At 43.4% G+C, this 21,104-nt stretch overlaps 1 protein-coding gene across 3 annotated transcripts in view; it reads left to right on the top strand.

Annotated features, from left to right (window-relative positions):
- Positions 1–21,104, top strand: part of DSTYK (dual serine/threonine and tyrosine protein kinase) — a 71,697-nt gene that overhangs the window by 29,786 nt on the left and 20,807 nt on the right. For all 3 annotated transcript variants that reach the window (XM_023186867.1, XM_023186868.1, XM_023186866.1), the window contains exons 3-4: positions 14,844–15,513; positions 20,454–20,686. In XM_023186867.1, the coding sequence (XP_023042635.1) occupies positions 14,844–15,513; positions 20,454–20,686 (903 nt within the window). The remainder of the gene's footprint in view (positions 1–14,843; positions 15,514–20,453; positions 20,687–21,104) is intronic.

Raw genomic sequence — 21,104 nt, 5'->3', positions numbered from 1 at the left:
TAGCAGAAATGACTGCTGTAAGTCAGGTGGTGATTTTTACCGTTCTTGCCTTTAATAACAATCCTGGAATGTGACAAAGCCATCTGCAGGAGAGACAAATCATTTGACTTTTTTCTCTTAGTCCCTTCATTTTTTAAAATTACTATTTTTTTTTTTTTTTTTTTAAATTTGTGAGACAGAGTCTTGCTCTGTGGCCCAGGCTGGAGTACAGTAGCATAGTCTTGGTTCACTGCAACCTCCACCTTCCAGATTCAAGCACTTCTACTGCCTCAGCCTCCCGAGTAGCTGGGATTACAGGTGTGTGCCACCACACCCGGCTAATTTTTATATTTTTAGTAGAGATGGGGTTTCGCCATGTTAGCCAGGCTGGTCTTAAACTCCTGACCACAAGTGATCCTCCCGCCTCAGCCTTGCAAAGTGCTGGGATTACAGGCATGAGCTACCATACCCGGCCCCTTCATTTTATTGGTTTAAATTTCTAATGCTTGTCTGAGCACAGTGACTTATGCCTGTAATCCCAACACTTTGGGAGACTGAGGGAGGAGGATTGCTTGAGCAGGTTCAAGCGATTGAACCTGCCTCCCAGGTTCAAGCGATTCTCGTTCCTTAGTCTCCCAAGTAGCTGGGATTATAGGTGTCTGCCACCACACTCAACTGATTTTTATATTTTTAGTAGAGATGGAGTTTCACCATGTTGGCCAGGCTGGTTTCGAACTCCTGACCTCAAGTTATCCGCCCCCCTCATCCTCCCAAAGTGCTGGAATTACAGTCATGAGCCACCGTGCCTGGCCCTAATTTTTTAAAAAATTTCTAATGCTCGTTGACTTTTATTCCATAAATTGAGGTGATATAAGAAAGTCACAGAAAGGAAAGTATGAGCCATTCCCCAAGTGCGTATCTGAGCATGTATCTTTCCATTGAGAGCTCCCAGGGCCTACTCCTGATGTGTGCTAAGCATGCAGACAGAGGCAACAATTGAGGCTACTTGGATGGGATGTTGAGATACCAAATCAGCTTTCTCTCAGCATAGTTAAAAAATATATTCTCTCTTCTCTTTTCTTGAGGAATTATCTAGCCTCTCATGTTGTTCTGTGTGGTTTGTGAGACTTCCTTGGCCACTGTTTCTCTAGATCTGCTTTATTCTCCAGTGGTTTTGGTGTAGGCCTCGTACCAGATCCCTGTAGTTCTAAGTTTAGAACCCCTTGTTGTTGAGTCTCAGAGGGCCTTGCAACCTTTGTGGAATCTAAGCACTGCCCTCTCACTGCAGCCCGACTCCTGTCTCTGTTACATACATCAGCAATGCTCAGCTTACTGCTGGGGGCATCGCACAGCAGCTACCTGGAAGATCGTTCATCCCAGCGAGAATGAGCTTTTTGTTTAGCTCCAGTTATTTTTAGGACCAGTGAGTTAGCTCTAAATAGCCCTTCCATCTGATTTGTGAAGAGGGTAGTAAAGAAAAGAAACATTTAGCTAAAGGAAATCAAGATTGAATTAGGGGAAATGCAGTGTTCATTTTGAACTGTCAAATTATCAAAGCAGAATTTCCCCTGCCCTCTTATACAATGGTCATTCTTCTAATACGTTATTTTAAAGTCCTCATAAATTAGCCATTTTCAGTTTGTTCCAGAATAGGCCAACTCACATGGACCCACACTGCTTGGTATTTCCACCTTTTTAGTTCTGGATCCCCTGAGATTCTCAGTTCAAAATTCAACAATAGAGGAACACTGTCAAGCCGTTCGTATCTGAAACCTCAGTTGGTGTTCAAACATAGTCACTTTGCAGTTGGCAGTGCAGTTCACCATTCGCCATATTCACTAGTTGTGTCTTTATATACAAAAGTACTGCCCCTTCCCCACCCTCATGCCTTCCTTCAAGCATATATATCTGATACCTCCTTTTCCATTTCTTTCTTCTTACAAATCTGATGGAACAGTTGTCTGCCTTAGAGTTGCTCAATCTGATATATCTGTGTGTGTGTTTATTTATTTATTTATTTATTTATTTATTTTTTCTCCTGTGAACACCTGTAAGAAAAGGAAGAAGCAGCAGCAGAAGCGATTAAACTTGCTCAGCCTGAGATGGGATTCCTGGAGGTGGCGTTTTGTTTACTGTGGCAGTTACATAGCTTCAGTTGATCTGCTCTGATCAGTAGCCCACTAGGTGCTTTTGGCCTTTTGGGCTGCCACATACTGACCTGGTTATTGGCTCATGGTGTTATCTGTTAGGGTTTACTTCAGGGAACTGAAGTAGACTAATATTTCCAGGCAAGGTCAGTGACTTGCAAATAACCTTTTTTTTTTTTTTTTTTTTGTGATGGGGTCTTACTCTTGTCACCCAGGCTGGAGTGCAATGGCGCAATCTTGGCTCACTGCAACCTCTGCCTCCTGAGTTCAAGCGATTCTCCTGCCTCAGCCTCCTGAGTAGCTGGGATCACAGGTGCCTGCCACCATGCCTGGCTAATTTTTGTACTTTTAGTAGAGACGGGGTTTCACCATGTTGACCAGGCTGGTCTCGAACTCCTGACCTCAGGTGATCTGCCCACCTCAGCCTCCCAAAGTGCTGGGATTACAGGTGTGCACCACCATGCCTGGCTAATTTTTGTACTCTTAGTAGAGATGGGGTTTCACCGTGTTGACCAGGCTGGTCTTAAACTCCTAACCTCAGGTGATCTGCCCACCTCGGTCTCCCAAAGTGCTGGGATTACAGGTGTGCACCACCATGCCTAGCTAATTTTTGTACTTTTAGTAGAGACAGGGTTTTACCATGTTGACCAGGCTGGTCTCGAACTCCTGACCTCAGGTGATCTGCCCACTTCGGTCTCCCAAAGTGCTGGGATTACAGGTGTACACCACCATGCCTGGCTAATTTTTGTATTTTTTGTAGAGATGGGGTTTCATCACGTTGGCCAGGCTGGTCCCAAACACTTGAGCTCAAGCAATCTGCCTGCCTTGGCCTCCCAAAGTGCTGGGATTACAGGGATGAGCCACCACGCCTGGCCACTAATTGTTTTTGTTTGTCTGTTTTGCTACCCTGTTTTTAACGAACAGATATTGGTATTTTAAAATTTTCAGTAATTAATGCTTTTACAACTCATAAGCATTATAAAAGATCTTAAAATGACAAGTTTACATAAAATTTTAACCCCCACATTTACTAAACACTGTTTGTTGCTAGAAAACTAGCTTCTCTCATTTTTTGTCTAGTTATTGGGATTTCAAGACCAGACTGGGCTACAAAGTGAGACCTCATCTCTACGAAAAATTAGCCGGGTGTGGTGGCGTATACCTGTGGTCCCAGCTACATAGGAGGCAGAGGCAGGAGGATCAGTTGAGCCCAGGAGGTCGAGGCTGCATTGCATCTTGGGTTATGGAGTGAGACCCTATCTCAAAAAAAAAAAAAAAAAAAAAAAAAAAAAAACCACACACACACACACACAAACCCCAACATTGGTGGCTCACACCTGTGGTTCCAGCAGTTTGGGAGGCCGAGGTGGGCGGATCGCCTGACGTCAGAAGTTTGAGACCAGCCTGGCCAACATGGTAAAACCCTGTTACTATTAAAAATACAAAACTTAGCTGGACATGGTGGCAGGTACCTGTAATCCCAGCTACTCGGGAGGGTGAGGCAGGAGAATCACTTGACCCAGGGAGGTGGAGGTTGCAGTGAGCCGAGACCACGCCACTGCACTCCAGCCTGGGCGACAAGAGTGAAACTCTGTCTCAAAAAAAAAAAAACCCAACATTTGTTATGTTACTTACCTTTAGTTAGATACGATATTGTCTCTTGAGTATATCTAGGTTAAAAGATAAAAATTGATAGGTAAAAGGTAAGAAAGAATGCTGAGTGAGGCCCTCAGGGCAAGAAGATACTATTGGTGGAGGGAGTCTATGGAATTGGACCGAAAAATGGTCAACTCCAAGGGAAAAGAAACAAGGATCATATTTATATGTACAGGATAGAGAAATAAGAAATGATATTCTAGAAGTATAATTAAAAATTTAAAAACTCTTATTTTATGTGGCAAAAAAGGGAAACTGAAGTGATATATTTAAAAAGGATGTGGAAAGTTCAGGCGAATGCTAAATTATAAATTCTTTATGGCAGTAATCCTATTTTGTTTTTACTATCTCTCTCACCTTTACCCTAGCATGCACTAACATACATAGTAAAATGTAACCATCCTGCATACATTGCTCTTTGCCAAAAAACCTGGAAATTCCTGTTATAGGCTAATATACCTATGAAGGATATGTGTGATTCAGAGGCAATATTTTTTTTTAATCCCTATGCTCACTGTAATAACTTGATATATCTCTTGAAAGAACAGCCTGGCTGGGCGCAGTGGCTCATGCCTCTAATGCCAGCACTTTGGGAGGCCGAGGCAGGCAGATTGCTTGAGTTCAGGAGTTTGAGACCAGCCTGGGCAACAAGGCAAAACCCTTTCTCTACAAAAAATACAAAAATTAGCTGGGTGTGGTAGCACATGCCTGTAGTCCTAGCTACTCGGGAGGCTGAGGTGGAAGGACCACTTGAGCCTGGAAAGTGGAGGTTGCAGTAAGCTGAGACCGCGCCATTGCACTCCAGCCTGGGTTTCTGTCTCAAAAATAAATAAATAAATAAAAAACAACATCCCGTGTAGCCATAAAAAAGAATGAGTTCGTGTCCTTTGTAGGGACATGGATGAAGCTGGAAGCCATCATTCTGAGCAAACAGGAACAGAAAACCAAACACTGCATATTCTCACTCATAAGTGGGAGTTGAACAATGAGAACACATGGACCCAAGGAGGGGAGCATCAGACACGGGGGCCTGTTGAGGGGGTTGGAGGAAGGGGAGGGAGAGTATTAGGACAAATACCTAATGCATGTGGGGCTTAAAACCTAGATGATGGGTTGATAGGTGCAGCAAAACCTGCACGTTCTACACATGTATCCCAGAACTTAAAGTAAAAAAAAAAAAAACAAAATAACATCCTGAAGCTGAGGCTGTATTTCCTCAGTTCACTGTCAGTGATTCATCTCTGGCCTTCCAGGGTTGGCTCTTTTTTTTTTCTGAGACGGAGTCTTGCTCTGTCGCCCAGGCTGGAGTGCAGTGCAGTGGCCGGATCTCAGCTCACTGCAAGCTCCGCCTCCCAGGTTTACAATATTCTCCTGCCTCAGCCTCCCGAGTAGCTGGGACTACAGACGCCCGCCACCTCGCCCGGCTAGTTTTTTGTATTTTTTAGTGGAGACGGGATTTCACCGTGTTAGCCAGGATGGTCTTGATCTCCTGACCTCGTGATCCGCCGGTCTCGGCCTCCCAAAGTGCTGGGATTACAGGCTTGAGCCACTACGCCCGGCCCAGGGTTAGCTCTTGAGGCGAAAATCTGACAGCAGTCACAGTCTTAATCTTCGTCTTTTGTCTTCTTCCTTTGCTAGGATTCTGTCTACCTCTTTCCTGCACCAAATAGCTTCCTTTCTGTTTTTACTATCTCACATATTTGTTTGTTTCCTTCTGAGTAGAGGATGGATGGGGTAGGGAATCTTCCCTGATTCAGAGACTTAGAGATTGAAAAGTATTGTCAACGGGTAGAAACTGTTGTTAGGACTATTAACAATATTTTCTTTTTGACTGCTATTGTGATGTCTCAACCAATCCATAGAGGATATTATCTTGTTTGATAACGGAGCCTTTACTTTGTAACCAGCATATACTTCTTAATACAGAACCCTAGCTAGAATTGTTAGGACCCCTGAAAGTATCTAGTCTATCTTTTATTCTACTTTCATAACTCCCCAAACACCAAATCAGACAGTGCTTGACACAGAGTGGGTCTTCCATGACTGTTTAAACATTGTCTTTGCAGCTACGGGGACCTGGATTTATATCCTGGTTTTGTCACTTCACTATGTCACTTTGTTCCCTCATTTGTAAGATGGGGCTATAATTCCTATCTTTTTTTTTTTTCTGAGACAGTGTCTCACTTTGTCGCCCGGGCTGAAGTGCAGGGCAGGATCTTGGCTCACTGCAGCCTCAACCTCCTAGGCTCAAGTGATCCTCTCATCTCAGCCCCTGAGTACCTGGGACTACAGGCACATGCTACTATGCCTGGCTAATTTTTGTATTTTTTTGTAGAAATTAGGTTTTGCCATGTTGCCCAGGCTGGTCTCGAACTTCTGGGCTGAAGCATTCTGCCTGCCTAAGCCTCCCAGGGTGCTGGGATTACAAACACGAGTCACTGTGCCCGGCCTATAATTCCTATCTTTTAGAATTGGTATGAGGCTAACGTGTGAGAATGTGTTGAAAGCACCTACCACAGTGTCTGGCACATAGTAAGCCCATTTCCTCCTCCCTTTGAATAAATCAGTGTCCTTGAGAAGACTTCCTGCTCTCTCAGTCACCCATCCCTTCCCTGAATCATCCACATTGGAACTCCTCCCAAAACTTAAGGCTTCTTCTTCCAACTTACTTATAGTTATTCTTCTACTGTTATTAGAGAGAACATTCTTCGTAATTCATTATGGCTTATTTTTGTAATAAAATGAAAGCAGAAAGCTGTTATAAAATGTTAATAATACAGAAGTATATAAAAGTTGAAAGGTAAAGTTTTCCCTCCTTTCTCTTTCCCGCTTCTCTATTCTAGACAAAATATTTTGTCTCTCCCAATCTAGTAAGTGGCAAGAGAATAAAATTCAGATTTCTACTTTTATGTGCATCAGTAGATACCTAGGTGTTTGACTATCCATTAGGTAGAATGCATAGAGACCATTCAATATATTCTTATCAACTTGTCGATTACCTAATCCGTTGTCATTTGAGATAGAGAGAAGAGAGTTCAGATCCTTAAAGTCTTCATGCTTATGAGTTGAGAATCAGAGCTAAAATCTTTGCTTTTGGGTGTTTGGGATTATAAATATTCTTCTACTTTTAACATGATGGTCTCATGCTTTCTGTGGCTTCTGAGGGCTATGATTGTGATTGTGTTTTTTCTAAGTCTTATATCTGGCCTGAGTTACACACTGATGCTTTTACTAGGTAGGGAGATGAGCTTGTATCCCTTCAATGTTGACTACTGGGATAAAACTCTGGTTTGCCTTCACATTGATCCCAGTTTCTTTGAGGCATGTTGTAACCTAGAAACATGTTATAGCTGTTTGGTTGCAGCTCCCCCTTGGAAGGTATATATATACCGACAAGAGTCAAGGTATTTTATTTTATTTTTTTTTTTGAGATGGTGTCTCGCTGTGTCGCCCAGGCTGGAGTGCAGTGGCAGGATCTCGGCTCACTGCAACCTCTGCCTCCTAGGTTCAAGCGATTCTCCTGCCTCAGCCTCCTGAGTAACTGGGATTACAGGTGCCTGCCACCATGCCTGGTTAATTTTTGTATTTTTAGTAAAGATAAGGTTTCAGTATGTTGGCCAGGCTGGTCTCAAACTCCTGACCTTAAGTGATTCACCTGCCTTGGCCTCCCAAAGTGCTGGGATTACAGGCTTAAGAGTGATGTTTCAGGGAACTATTTAGAAATGATAATCAGCCCTGTGTGAAAACAAACAGGAGAAACCTTTCAAATGCCCCGTGAGAATGTCACAAGAGGAGAACTGGAAGTAAAGATAGCTAGAATATGGGGACAAGGAGAGAGGTCAAGGGTGTGCAAGGGCAGGACAGTTATTAATATATAGTTGCATACTTTTCTATGTGATGTGAACCTGAGGCTTCAGAACTCTAGAGAAAGCAAAGACACCTTTTACCTACCAACTTTAGCCTGCGTACATAACTGTTTTCTGTGTTTTTTGTTTGTATGTTTGTTTATATTTTAGAAATAGGGTCTCATTCTGTTGTTCAGGCTAGAGTGCAGGAATGTGATCATGGCTCACTGTAACCTCAACTTCCTGGGCTCAAGGGATCTTTCTGCCTCAGCCTTCTGAGTAGCTGGGACTATAGGTGTTTGTCACCATACCCAGCTAATTTGTTTTATTTTTTTGTAGAGATGGAGTCTCGCCATATTGCCCAGGGTGGTCTCGAACTCCTGGGCTCAAGGGGATCCTCCAGCCTCAGCCTTACAAAGTGCTGGGGTTACAGGAGTGAGTTACTGTGCCAGGCCACTGTTTTCTGTTTGAATTAGCAGTTAGTATAATCATCCTTTGTTATAATTGAGTTTTAGTAAAGTACCATGAGCTACAGAGTAGGGATTCTTTACCTGTAAGAGTCAGTACTCTTAGGAAGGGGTCAGCCTTCTTCAGTGATTGAGTGATTACTTCTTGACATTTAAAATAGTGTCATTGGCTGGGCATAGTGGCACATGCCTATAATCCTAGCACTTTGGGATGCCGAGGCAGGAGGATTGCTTGAGCTCAGGAGTTTTAAGACCAGCCTGGGCAACATAGTGAGACTTTGTCTCCACAAAAAATTTAAAAATAAATAAAATAAAATAGTGTCATTTTACACTTTATACCCAAAACAAAACCAAAGAAGTATATTCTGGTGTTTGTAGAGTAGCAAGCTCCTTTCTATTGCATTTCCTTTTTTTTTTTTTAAGATGGAGTTTTGCTCTTGTTGCCCAGGCTGGAGGGCAATGGCATGATCTTGGCTTACCGCAACCTCTGCCTCCCGGGTTCAAGTGATTCTCCTGCCTCAGCCTCACGAGTAGCTGGGATTACAGGCATGCGCCATCACCCCAGCTAATTTTATATTTTTAGTAGAGACGGGGTTTCTCCATGTTGGTTAGGCTGGTCTTGAACTCCCGACCTCAGGTGATCCACCTGCCTCGGCCTCCCAAAGTGCTGGGATTACAGGCATGAGCCACGGCGCCCAGCCTCTATTGCATTTCTTAATCCTACCAAGAAAATGGGTGGTAACAGATCAGCTTCTGTAAATTCCATGGATTTATGCAGAATGCATTCTACAAGAGAGATCTCTTTAGGAATTCACTGTGACTCAATATGGGAATTATGGGTTACTGTCATGATTCCTTGAGATTCTTTTTACTTGATTGAGTTAGGAGCAAAATGCTTACTCATTGCTTTATTCTTGGAGTAGAGGCAAATGCGATTTCAGATAAATGTGTGGGATAAAATGTGTGGGATGGGAGTTGAAAGAAGATTTTACATATTTTGAAAGTGGCTTTGAGCATCATTTCTTCATTAATTCATTCCATGTTTATTTATTGGATGCTTACTAAGTGCCAGGCACTGTTCTAGGTGCTAAGAAGGGATATAGCCATCCATGAAACAGTCTGATGTCAGACTTCCCTCTCAGGTGGCCATACTGAGACCCATAACAGCTCTGGCTCATCCTCTTTATATTAATTTTTATTTTTTCACTCCCTGTCTCCAGGAGACAGTGTTGGCTTCCTTTTTTGTTTATAACCGTCAGGCATGAGTCATCCCTTCACTGTGAGTATTGCAGAATCGCATATCACATTCCAGCCTAATTTGTACTGCTGCCAGGGTCTCTGCCAGCAGCTCTTTGCCTATCTTCTGACAGTCATGATACTCAGAGCAGTGACACCAACTGCACACGTTAGTCAACTGGGGAAGGGAGAAGAGAGAGCATAATACCTGTTTTCTATCCATTGTTGTTTAGTACAAGGTATATTTAGAAATGGGCAGCTTCTTTCTGGGTGCCAATATATCAGGCCATACTCTACCATTAGAAAGCCCAAAATCCATGGCCGGGCACAGTGGCTGATGCCTGTAATCCCAGCACTTTGGGGGGCCAAGGTGAGCAGATCACCTCAGGTTGGGAGTTTGAGACCAGCTTGACCAACATGGAGAAACCCCATCTCTACTAAAACAACAAAATTAGCCCAGCGTGGTGGCACATCCTGTAATCCCAGCTACTTGGGAGGCTGAGGCAGGAGGATCGCTTGAACCTGGGAGGCAGAGGTTGCGGTGAGCCAAGATTGTGCCATTGCCCTCCAGCCTGGGCAACAAGAGTGAAACTCCGTCTCAAAAAAAAAGAAAAATTAAAAATAAAAAATAAAGCCCAAAATCTTTTATTATTATTATTATTTTAGACAGTGTCTCACTCTGTTGCCCAGGCTAGAGTGCAGTGGCGTGATCTCAGCTCACTGCAACCTCCGCCTCCTGGGTTCAAGTGATTCTCATTCCTCAGCCTCCCGAGTAGCTGAGATTATAGGCATGTGCCACCATGCCCAGCTAATTTTTTATTTATTTATTTATTTTGAGACAGAGTCTCACTCTGTCACCCAGGCTGGAGTGCAATGGTGTGATCTCGGCTCACTGTAACCTCCACCTCCCGGGTTCAAGTGATTCTTCTGCCTCAGCCTCCTGAGTAGCTGGGACTATAGGCTTATGCCACCACGCCCAGCTAATTTTTGTATTTTTAGTAGAGACGGGGTTTCACCATATTGGCCAGGCTAATCTTGAACTCCTGACATTGTGATCCACCTGCCTCAGCCTCCCAAAGTGCTGGGATTACAGGCGTGAGCCACTGTGCCCAGCCTAATTTTTGTATTTTTAATAGAGACTGGTTTTGGCCACGTTGGCCAAGCTGGTCTCGAACTCCTGGCCTCAAGCAATCTGCCCACCCCAGCCTCCCAAGAGTGCTGGGATTACAGGCACGAGCCACTGTGCCTGGCTTCCAAAATCCATTTCTTTAATAATGAATTTACACCTACGAGCAAATAAAGTCAACTGGTCTCTTAAAAACAGTATTGGGCCAGGTGCAGTGGCTCACGCCTATGATCCCAGCACTTTGGGAGGCTGGGGCGGGTGGATCACCTGAGGTCAGGAGTTTAAGACCAGCCTGGCTAACATGGCGAAACCCATCTCTACTAAAAAATACAAAAATTAGCTGGGTGTGGTGGCACATGCCTGTAATCCCAGCTACTCAGGAGGCTGAGGCAGGAGAATCACTTGAACCCAGGAGGCAGAGGTTGCAGTGAGCCGAGATTGCACCACTGCACTCCAGCCTGGGTGACGAGTAAAACTCCATCTCAAAAAAAAAAAAAAAAAAAACACCCAACCGTATTGGTCTTACAAATGGACGTGGTAGCTTTGGCTGATGTTTCTGTCGTGCACACAAAATGGTCCTTTGAGGAAAACCTGAAAATTTATTCTAGAATTTTAAGATAATCCATCAGAAAAAACAAGCAAACAAAATTCTTCCTGAAATTTCTAAACGATACTTTGGTTTTGAATATTTAGGCTTGCCTTTCGTAAGTTTGATTGGTTGATTTATATCTTTTAAAAAATATGTATTTAGAGCAGCTTTGTAATATAAAAAACATTTCCACCTATAATTCTTTGCTTTAATGTAACTGTTTTCTTTTCTTTGTTTTTTTTGAGACAGAGTCTCACTCTGTTGCCCAAGCTGGAGTGCATGGTGTGATCTCAGTTCACTGCAGCCTCTGTCTCTTGGGTTCAAGCAATTCTCTTGCCTCAGCCTCCTGAGTAGCTGGAATTAAAGGTGTGCATCACCATGTCAAGCTAATTTTTGTATTTTCAGTAGAGACGGGGGTCTCTCCATGTTGGCCAGGCTGGTCTTGAACTCCTGACCTCAAATGATCTGCCCACCCCAGCCTCCCAAAGCGCTGGAATTACAAGTGTGAGCCACCACACCCAGTCTAATGTAACTGTTTTCGTTTCTTGGGATTCTTTTTAGTCTTTATCTCATTGTTATATGTGATTATAATGTTGTCATTTATGCAGTTGTATGTTCTATTTTAAACCTTAAAATTTCTTACTTACCAACTTTTTGAATATGCTTCACTGAAATGATTCATACTGTAGCATGTGTGACTCAGGGTAGTGAAAAGGGGTTTGTTTTGAATAGCAAGATGAGTATCAGACTAGTCTTCCAGCCAGAAAACATTCCATGCAACTTGAGACACAGATGAAACAGCAAATTTCTTCTTGGCTTGGGTTGGATAAAGAGTAGATTGACTTATGTAGCGTTTGCTAAAATGACAAATGATGAGATGCTAAAAGCACTTTGAGCTTTAGGGAGTTCAAAGTGGCCAGGCAAATTAAAGTTATGTGACCTGCCTGAGAAAATAGCACAGTTCTTTGTGAGAAAAGAAGATGAGATATTTGTGCTTTGTTGGGAATAAAGAAGATTTTAAAAACTCAAACAAGGCTGGGCACAGTGGTTCACACTTGTAATCTCAGCAGTTTGGGAGGTTGAGGAACAGATCGCTTGAGCTCAGAACTTCAAGATCAACCTGGGCAACATGGCAAAACCCCATCTCTACCAAAAAAAATAGCCAAAAAAGAATGAAAATTAGCTGGGCGTAGTGGCTCACACCTGAGGTATCAGCTACTTGGGAGGTTGAGATGGGCAGATCACTTGAGCCTGGGAGGTTGAGACTATAGTGAACCTTAATTGCACCACTGCACTCCAGGCTGGGCAACAGCACAAGACCTTGTCTCAAACAAACAAACAAACAAACAAAAACTTATCAAAAAGACCTACTGCTCATGCTGGGTGTGGTGGCTCACACCTATAATCCCAGCACTTTGGGAGTCTGAGGCAGGTGGATCAGTTGAGGTCAACAGTTCAAGACCAGCCTGGCCAACATGGTGAAACCCCATCTTTACTAAAAATACAAAAATTAGCCCAGCGTGGTGGTGTGTGCCTGTAATCCCAGCTACTTGGGAGGCTGAGGCAGAAGAATCGCTTGAACCCAGGAGGCAGAGGTTGCAGTGAGCCGAGATCGTGCCATTGCACTCTAGTCTGGGCGACAGACTGAGACTCCGTCTCAATCACTCAATCAATAAACCTACTGCTCAAATAGGGTAAGATATAAAAACAGTATATTAATCTGAAAGAAACAAAATTGTGTATCTTTTAGAGTTCACATAAAGTAAATATTCAACATCTGATAACTGTTAAGGGCACAAACTTGAGCATATTTGTGTTGAGTTCTTTTATAACTCTAAAATATGCTAGAATTCTGTGGAGGATTGATTCTGAGTTTGCAGACCCTTGAAGACATCGGGAGTCTATGTACCTACAATGGTAATGTATTAATATGTGTGAGTCCCTAGTTAACAGTTTACACCTGGAATGCCAGGCAAAATAGAATATGTCAGAGACACAGAGGAACAACCTATGCAATGGATTGAAATGCAGTAGATAGACATACGCTCTTGTGTGTTTGGAACCTTCATGGAAAAGAAGTAGAACACGAAGGGGAAAGTGCAGACTAGGCAAAGGACCTGTGGAAGGTTTGTTTCTAAACCTCAAAGATCATTCTTTTTTTTTTTTTTTTTAATTGAGGCAGAGTCTTGCTTTGTCGCCCAAGCTGGAGTGCAGTGGGATGATCTCAGCTCACTGCAACCTCCGCCTCCTGGGTTCAAGCCGTTCTCCTGCCTCAGTCTCTGGAGTAGCTGGGACTACAGGTGCCTACCACCACACCCAGCTAATTTTTGTATTTTTAGTAGAGATGGGGTTTTACCATGTTGGCTGGGCTGATCTCAAACTCCTGACCTCAAGCGATCCCCCTGCCTTGGCCTCCCAAAGGGCTGGGATTACAGGTGTGAGCCACTGCGCCTGGCCTCAAGATCATTCTCGAAACTCACTTTAGCAACTTGGGTATTTCAGTTAAGATTAGGTTCAGTTGTGTGTAACAGATCATCAAAAAAACAAACAAAAAAACCAAAACTCAGGAACTTAAAGGTAGAGTTTTTGGGTGTTTGTTTTTTTGCCTTACATAAAAGAAGTCTGAAGCTAGGTAACTGAGAGCTGGTGTGGCAGTTCTGTGATCACCAGAGACCTAGGCTCCCTCTTTCTTTTGGTGTCATCATCTTTAGTGCTGGCTTCCACCCTCAGGTTTGCGTTAGGGCTGCTGAGTGATGACTGCTGTTCTAGCTGTCACATCTGTGCTCCAAGCAGGAAAAAGGACAAGGCCAAAGGGCATATTTCCTGGTAGAATCCACCCCCTGTACACTAAAGGGCTTTCCTGGAAACTCCACCCACTTATTGGACACCCCTATCTGTAAAGGACATCACCTTCCCCTATAACATGGAGACTAGATATTGGATAGGCAAACCTTGATCTCTGCCTTACCAAGTGATCATATTCCTAAAGGTATTACTTAGACTTAGGTGGCTAAGACTTTGGGATACCTACAGACTCAGAATAGGACAGTAATAGTGTTTGGTGAACCTGGCTTTTAGTTTCCTACTTAATATTGTTGATTGATTCAACAGTATTTAGGACTTACCACATGCTAGGCACTGGAGCTACAATAGTAAGCAAAATAGACCCAGTCCCTGCCCTCAAAGAGTTTACAGACCGATGGGGGAAAGAAGAGCTTTAAATAAGTGGATTATAAATATGTTGAACCTTAAGAAAAGGGAAGTAAAGTGTGCTTGGTTGGGACTGTGTGATAGGAAAGGCTCTATAAGGATATGTCATAACATATACATCGAGACTTAAAGGATGCTTAGGAGTTAGCCAGGTCAGAATGTCAGAGATGGAGGCGTCAGAGGAAAGCAAGAGGGGGAGGAGTGTGCCAGGTCGACTCACTCCCAGTCTCATAGCTTCCATTACAATTCCTTTTTCTTCCATTATTTGTCTTAATTCTTCATCAGAGGGAATTGGTGGGAATGTCTAAACAATAAAGGAAGGCAGAGACCAAAAATTTTTTTTAATCTGATGGCAAAAGGGGTTGCCATCCTTTCTACTTCTTTGTTTTTTCACTCTCTCTAGATGAGTGCCTGCCTTCATAGGCTGCACCAGGGAGTGTTGGTAACCAAGGAAGGAGGTGGATCAATGGCTGGGGTACTGAAGTATTGTTCCATTGTAGATCAGGATTTTGGTCTCAGTGTGGGACTTTGGGGAGGCAAGTATTGGTTCTGACCTAAGGCGCTGATATGACCCCCCTCCCCTTCCAGGAAGTGGATGTTGTGGTAGCACCATGCCAAGGCCTCCGGCCCACAGTGGATGTTCTGGGTGACTTGGTGAATGATTTCTTGCCTGTGATAACCTATGCACTCCACAAAGATGAACTCTCTGAGAGGGATGAGCAAGAGCTTCAGGAAATCCGAAAGTATTTCTCCTTTCCTGTATTCTTTTTCAAAGTGCCGAAACTGGGCTCAGAGATAACAGACTCCTCAACCAGGAGAACGGAGAGTGAAAGATCACTGCTTTATCGCCAGCTAATTGACCTGGGCTATCTGAGCAACAGTCACTGGAACTGCGGGACTCCTGGCCAGGATACTAAAGCTCAGAGCGTGTTGGTGGAACAGAGTGAAAAGCTGAGACACTTGAGCACATTTTCTCACCAGGTGTTACAGACTCGCCTGGTGGACGCTGCCAAGGCCCTGAACCTGGTGCATTGCCACTGCCTTGACATCTTTATTAACCAGGCATTTGACATGCAGCGGGACCTGCAGATCACTCCCAAACGTCTGGAATATACTCGAAAAAAGGAGAATGAGTTGTACGAATCATTGATGAATATTGCCAACCGAAAGCAGGAGGAAATGAAGGATATGATTGTTGAGACACTTAATACCATGAAGGAGGAACTTCTGGATGATGCTGCTAACATGGAGTTTAAAGGTAGGTCCCACAGAGCTTGCTGGGGTGCTGGCATGGGAGGAGTCTCTAACCATTTTCTAGCCGGAAATTAAGAACGTTAATTCTTCAGGTTGGAGGAATCTCAGGGTAACTTCATCCACCCCACTGTTACTAGCAGGAGCCCACTATTTAGCCAAGGTGGCCTCTCTTGCTCTCAAAGATAATCGTGGAAGATTCCACCCTCATTCCTTCCCAAGAACATTAGCTCAACTTTTGGTAAATTCATCCTAATAGCTTGCTCATCTCCACTTTCTGCCTGTACCCCCTCAACTCCTAATGGAGCTGGAGAAGAGCTGCTTGGAGAATGTTAGTAAATGATGCTTTAACCTTTGTTCCTGCATTATGGCTCATGCCTCTTTATTGGTTCTTTTTAGGTCTCATGGTCTCATTTCCTTTCAGGCTGCTTCTGAAGCCCAAATCAGGAGGATTTCCCAAAGTTGTGTTTTTAGCCTTTTGATAATCCTGTTCTTCACAAATGGCTACTAACAAAATTGGGTGAAAGTGATTGGTCAGGTCTTTGGGTGTCTGAGATGCTGCTGATTTTGTATACTGACTTCTGTATAAACCTCCTTGCAAGATTAAAATGATGGTTTACAGGTTACCCTTTAGAGTCTCAGTTGTGGGTATCCTAATCCCTTGGGAGGCTTTCTGAAAATACAGATGCTCAAGACCACTAAAGATCACTGCAGACTTACTCAGCATTTCTGACATGGGACCCAACATCAGTTTTTTTTGTTTTTTTTTTTTGAGACGAAGTCTTGCTCTGTCACCCAGGCTGGAGTGCAGCGGCGCGATCTCAGTTCACTGCAACCTCTACCTCCTGGGTTCAAGCGTTTCCCCTGCCTCAGCCTCCCAAGTAACTGGGATTACAGGCATGCACCACTATGCCTGGCTAAATTTTTTTTGTGTTTTAGTAGAGACAGGGTTTCATCATGTTGGCCAGGATGGTCTTGATCTCTTGACCTCGTAATCCGCCCACCTCGGCCTCCCTAAGTGTTGGGTGTCGTGAGCCACCACACCTGGCCATGATTAATCTTCTTACATATTCGATACCTACCTGTGCTTTTCTATTCTGTCTCCTTAAGTCTAACTGAACTATTGTTATCTAACTGATCTTCCTGACTTCTTTCTCCAGTTCACCTTTACTGGCTCCCTATTTCTACAGACTAAGTTTAACTCCTACACCTAGTATTAAAGACCTCCCAAAGCCTAGCCCTTACCAACTTTTCCAGTCTTATTTCCTCACTATGCACTTTCCTGTATTTTCTATGTCAATTGGTCTTAACTTCTTTCTGTCGTCCGTACGCTCCCTTTACTTTTTCTTTGATAACACCCTGCCTTAAACCTGGAATGTCTTTGATTTGTCTGTGAACTTCCAGATCCTACCTACCCATCAGGGCCTGTCTCCCAAATGCCATTTTTCATGAAGTCTTCTTTAATTTTCTCTTTCTTTTTTTTTTATTTTTGGGACAGCTTCTTGCTCTGCCATCCAGACTGGAGTGCAGTAGTGCAGTCGTGGCTCACTGCAGCCTCAATCTCCTGGGCTCAAACAATCCTCCTGCCTCAGCCCCCTGCATACCTGGGACTACAGGCACGTGCCACCACACCAGCTAATTTTTTGTATTTTTTTAGAGACGGGTTTCACCATGTTGGCCAAGTTGGTCTTGAACTCCTGGGCTCAAGCAATCCTCCCACCTTAGCCTCCCAAAAGGTGCTGGGATTATAGGCATGAGCCACCACACCTAGCCCTGCTTTAATTTTCTTAGCTAATAACAATTGCAGTCATTTGAAATCCCATAGCATTCCATCTGTAACTTATTTCTGGCATATTTCACTTTCTATCTTTTATTATAGTTATTTATATACTGCTGACTACTTCCTAAAATCCTAGAGTTGAAGGAGGATAGGATCTGGGTCTTATTCATCATCATATTCCTTGCAGCAAATAACACAGACTCTTTTATACAGTACATATTTGGAGAATCAATGAGTGTGTGAATGATGGTATCTACTTTAAGTTACACTTATAAATAGAAAGGAAGTATGGTTGACTTTAGCAAGCATAGGTTGCCTGATTTCTTACAGTCATTCTAAAGTTGAACAGAGATACCTCTTTGGTGAATTCCCCACTACAGAGAGGAGTTGTTGAGAAGTGTTACTTGCAGTGGAAATCTTAGGAAGTCTTCTTAATATTTGATTAAAGACACCAAAGCATCACTGCCAGCATCATGTTACACAGAATGAAGGGAGGTCAAGACAGCTAGGTTGGGCGGACAGTAAAGTATTCGATTGTTCTTACCTTGTTCTAAGTGCTTTCTGGGTATCCTTGAAACAATGAGAAGAAGATTTAGAAGCAAGCTAGCATATATCCTATGGAGCCAGATTTTTTTTTTTTTTTTTCCTCTCTCTGTAGAGACGAGGTCTTGCTGTATTGCCCGGGCCTGTAGCGATCCTCCCACCTCAGCCCCCACAAAGTGCTAGGATTACAGGTATGAGCCATCATGCTCAGCGTGGAGCCAGATTACTATTACTGTTTGTTTTTAAATAAAGACAATGCGTATGTGCTAGGTATCTTGATATTCACACTTTGTAAAATTTATTTTGAAGATAAAACCTATATGTATGGTACTTAATTCGGAGTTATAAAGACACCATCCCCGCTGGGCGCGGTGGCTCAAGCCTGTAATCCCAGCACTTTGGGAGGCCGAGACGGGCGGATCACAAGGTCAGGAGATCGAGACCATCCTGGCTAACACAGAGAAACCCCATCTCTACTAAAAAATACAAAAAACTAGCCAGACGAGGTGGCGGGCGCCTGTAGTCCCAGCTACTTGGGAGGCTGAGGCAGGAGAATGGCGTGAACCCGGGAGGCGGAGTTTGCAGTGAGCCGAGATCCGGCCACTGCACTCCAGCCTGGGCGACAGAGCGAGACTCTGCCTCAAAAAAAACAAAAACAAAAAGACACCATCCCCTAGCCACCCAGTTCTTCTCCATATGTTCTTCTGCACTTGTCTTTTTCATTTAGTGTGTGTCTTAGAGGGCATTCTATAAATATTCATACAAATTTGTCTTCTTCTAATGGATATGCCTGAATTTATTGAACTATTCTCTCATTGATGGACATTTAAGCTGTTTGTTTTTGTTTTTTAATTTTTGTTTTTGTTTTTTTTTTGATAGAGGGTCTTGTTCTGTCGCCCAGGCTGGAGCGCGGAGGCCTAATCTAGTCTCACAGCAACCTCCGCCTCCCGGGTTCAAGGAATCCTCCCACCTCAGCCTCCCTAGTAGCTGGGTCTAAAGGTGTGTGCCACCACACCCAGCTAATTTTTATATTTTTAGTAGAGACAGGGTTTCACCATGTTGGCCAGGCTTGTTTGTTTATTTTTTATTTTTTATTTTCTCTTTCGCTAATACAAATTGTACTGCATTAATCATCATTGTACATTGTATATATACGTCTTGGGACTTGTAAGGGTGTATTTCAAGAAAAAGAATTCCTAGAAGCAAAATAATTAGATCAAAAAGGTATGTAGATTTTTCTTGATTGGTTGAACATTTTAATAGATATTGCCAAATTTCCTCTGAAGAAGTGGCACCAATTTAAATTTCCACCGGTAGACATGAGAGTGCCTTCTTAGGAGCACATCTTTTTACAAGTAGTTTGACTTCTCTTAAACTATTCTGTCTTCTGATTTACAATATTAATAGATGTTCTAATCCTAAGCGATAGTGTAGCATGGTGGGGACAATTGAGTTTTACTTTTTATTTATCTAGTAATTGATTAGAATAAAATTCCTGACTGGGCACAGTGGCACACGCCTATAATCTCAGCACTTTGGGAAGCCAAGGTGAGCGGATCACCTGAGGTCAGGAGTTCAAGACCAGCCTGGCCAACATGGTAAAACCCCATCTCTACTAAAAATACAAAACTTAGCTGGGCGTGGTGGTGGGCACCTGTAATCCCAGGTATTTGGGAGGCTAAGGCACAAGAATCACTTGAACCCAGGAGGCGGAGGTTGCAGTGAGCCGAGATCGTGCCACTGTACTCCAGCCTGGGAGATAAAGCTAAACTCAGTCTCAAAACAACAAAACAAAACATAGAATAAAATTCCCGACTCTTGGATTTTTCTCATTAATATGCTAGGGAGTGTGAAATTCTGTAAAGATCATAGGATTTGGAATGAGCACTGGGTTCAAATGCTGACTATATTACTTCCTAACTAACTGTACTATCCCCTTCCTATGTCTACTTTGTTCTCTCTTTGAGGCTGTTTCTTGATCTATAATAACCATCTAACAAAGTTATTGTGAAGATGAAATTAGATTACATGTGTAAAATCCTTATTTTAGTGCCTTTCAAATAGTTCGCACTTATAAATGTTGTTCCTCCCTTCCTATAAATGTGACATAAAAGCTAACAAAATCAACAGTCTCATTCTAGACTTAATTGCTTCTTTTTTTTTTTTTTTCTGAGACAGGGTCTCACTCCCATCACCCAGGCTGGAGTGCAGTGGCACAATCACAGCTCATTGTAGCCTCTACCTCCTAGGTTCAAGCCATCCTCCCACCTGCCTCATCTTTTTACTTTTTGTAGAGATGAGGTCTCACTGTGTTACCCAAGCTCATCTTGAACTCCTGGGCTCAAGCAATCCTCCTGCCTCGGCCTCCCAAAGTGCTGGAATTATAGGCATGAGTCACTGCACCTGGCCTTAATTGCTTCTTCTCAGGATCTTAGCTGCCTTAAGTAGTTGAGGGTTATGTGACCCCTGATCATTGTGAGAGTCAGACTTCATCAACGAATCATGTCTTTTTGCAGCCATCATCATCACGGTAGTTCCATGATTCCGATTTGGGAGATGAGTTTATTTGGTGTGTCTGCCCCTTCTTCCTCACAACTCATTAGCTTATTTCTCTACCTCCATAGACGTCATTGTCCCTGAGAATGGAGAACCAGTGGGCACCAGAGAGATCAAATGCTGCATCCGACAGATCCAGGAACTCATCATCTCCCGACTAAATCAGGCAGTGGCTAATAAGCTGATCAGCTCAGTGGATTACCTGAGGGAGAGCTTCGTCGGAACCCTGGAACGATGTCTGCAGAGCCTGGAGAAGTCTCAGGATGTCTCAGTTCACATCACCAGTAATTATCTCAAACAGGTAGAAAAAGAATGATTTTTTTAAGACATCGTGTCATAGATAACACATGAAACAATCTGCACAAACCCACGCTTCAAGTTAGGCAAGAATTTCCCTTTCAGCTTCTTGAGAATCTCGTTTGAATTTTATTTTGTTTTCCTGTCACATGACCACTGCCTGTGGGAGATGTTGGTGAGCTGTAAAATTGCAGTTAAGTTGATGAATATAGGCCAGGCACAGTGGCTCATGCCTATAATTCCAGCACTCTGGGAGGCTGAGGCGGGTGGATCACCTGAGGTTGGGAGTTCAAGACCAACCTGACCAACATGGAGAAACCCCATCTCTACTAAAAAAACAAAAATAGCCCAGCATGGCGGTGCATGCCTGTAATCCCAGCTACTTGGGAGGCTGAGGCAGGAGGATTGCTTGAACCTGGGAG

This window comes from Piliocolobus tephrosceles, chromosome 1, assembly GCF_002776525.5.
Source record: "Piliocolobus tephrosceles isolate RC106 chromosome 1, ASM277652v3, whole genome shotgun sequence".
NCBI lineage: Eukaryota > Metazoa > Chordata > Mammalia > Primates > Cercopithecidae > Piliocolobus > Piliocolobus tephrosceles.
Note: the sequence above shows the minus strand (reverse complement) of the source record. Positions and strands in the feature narration are given on the sequence as shown.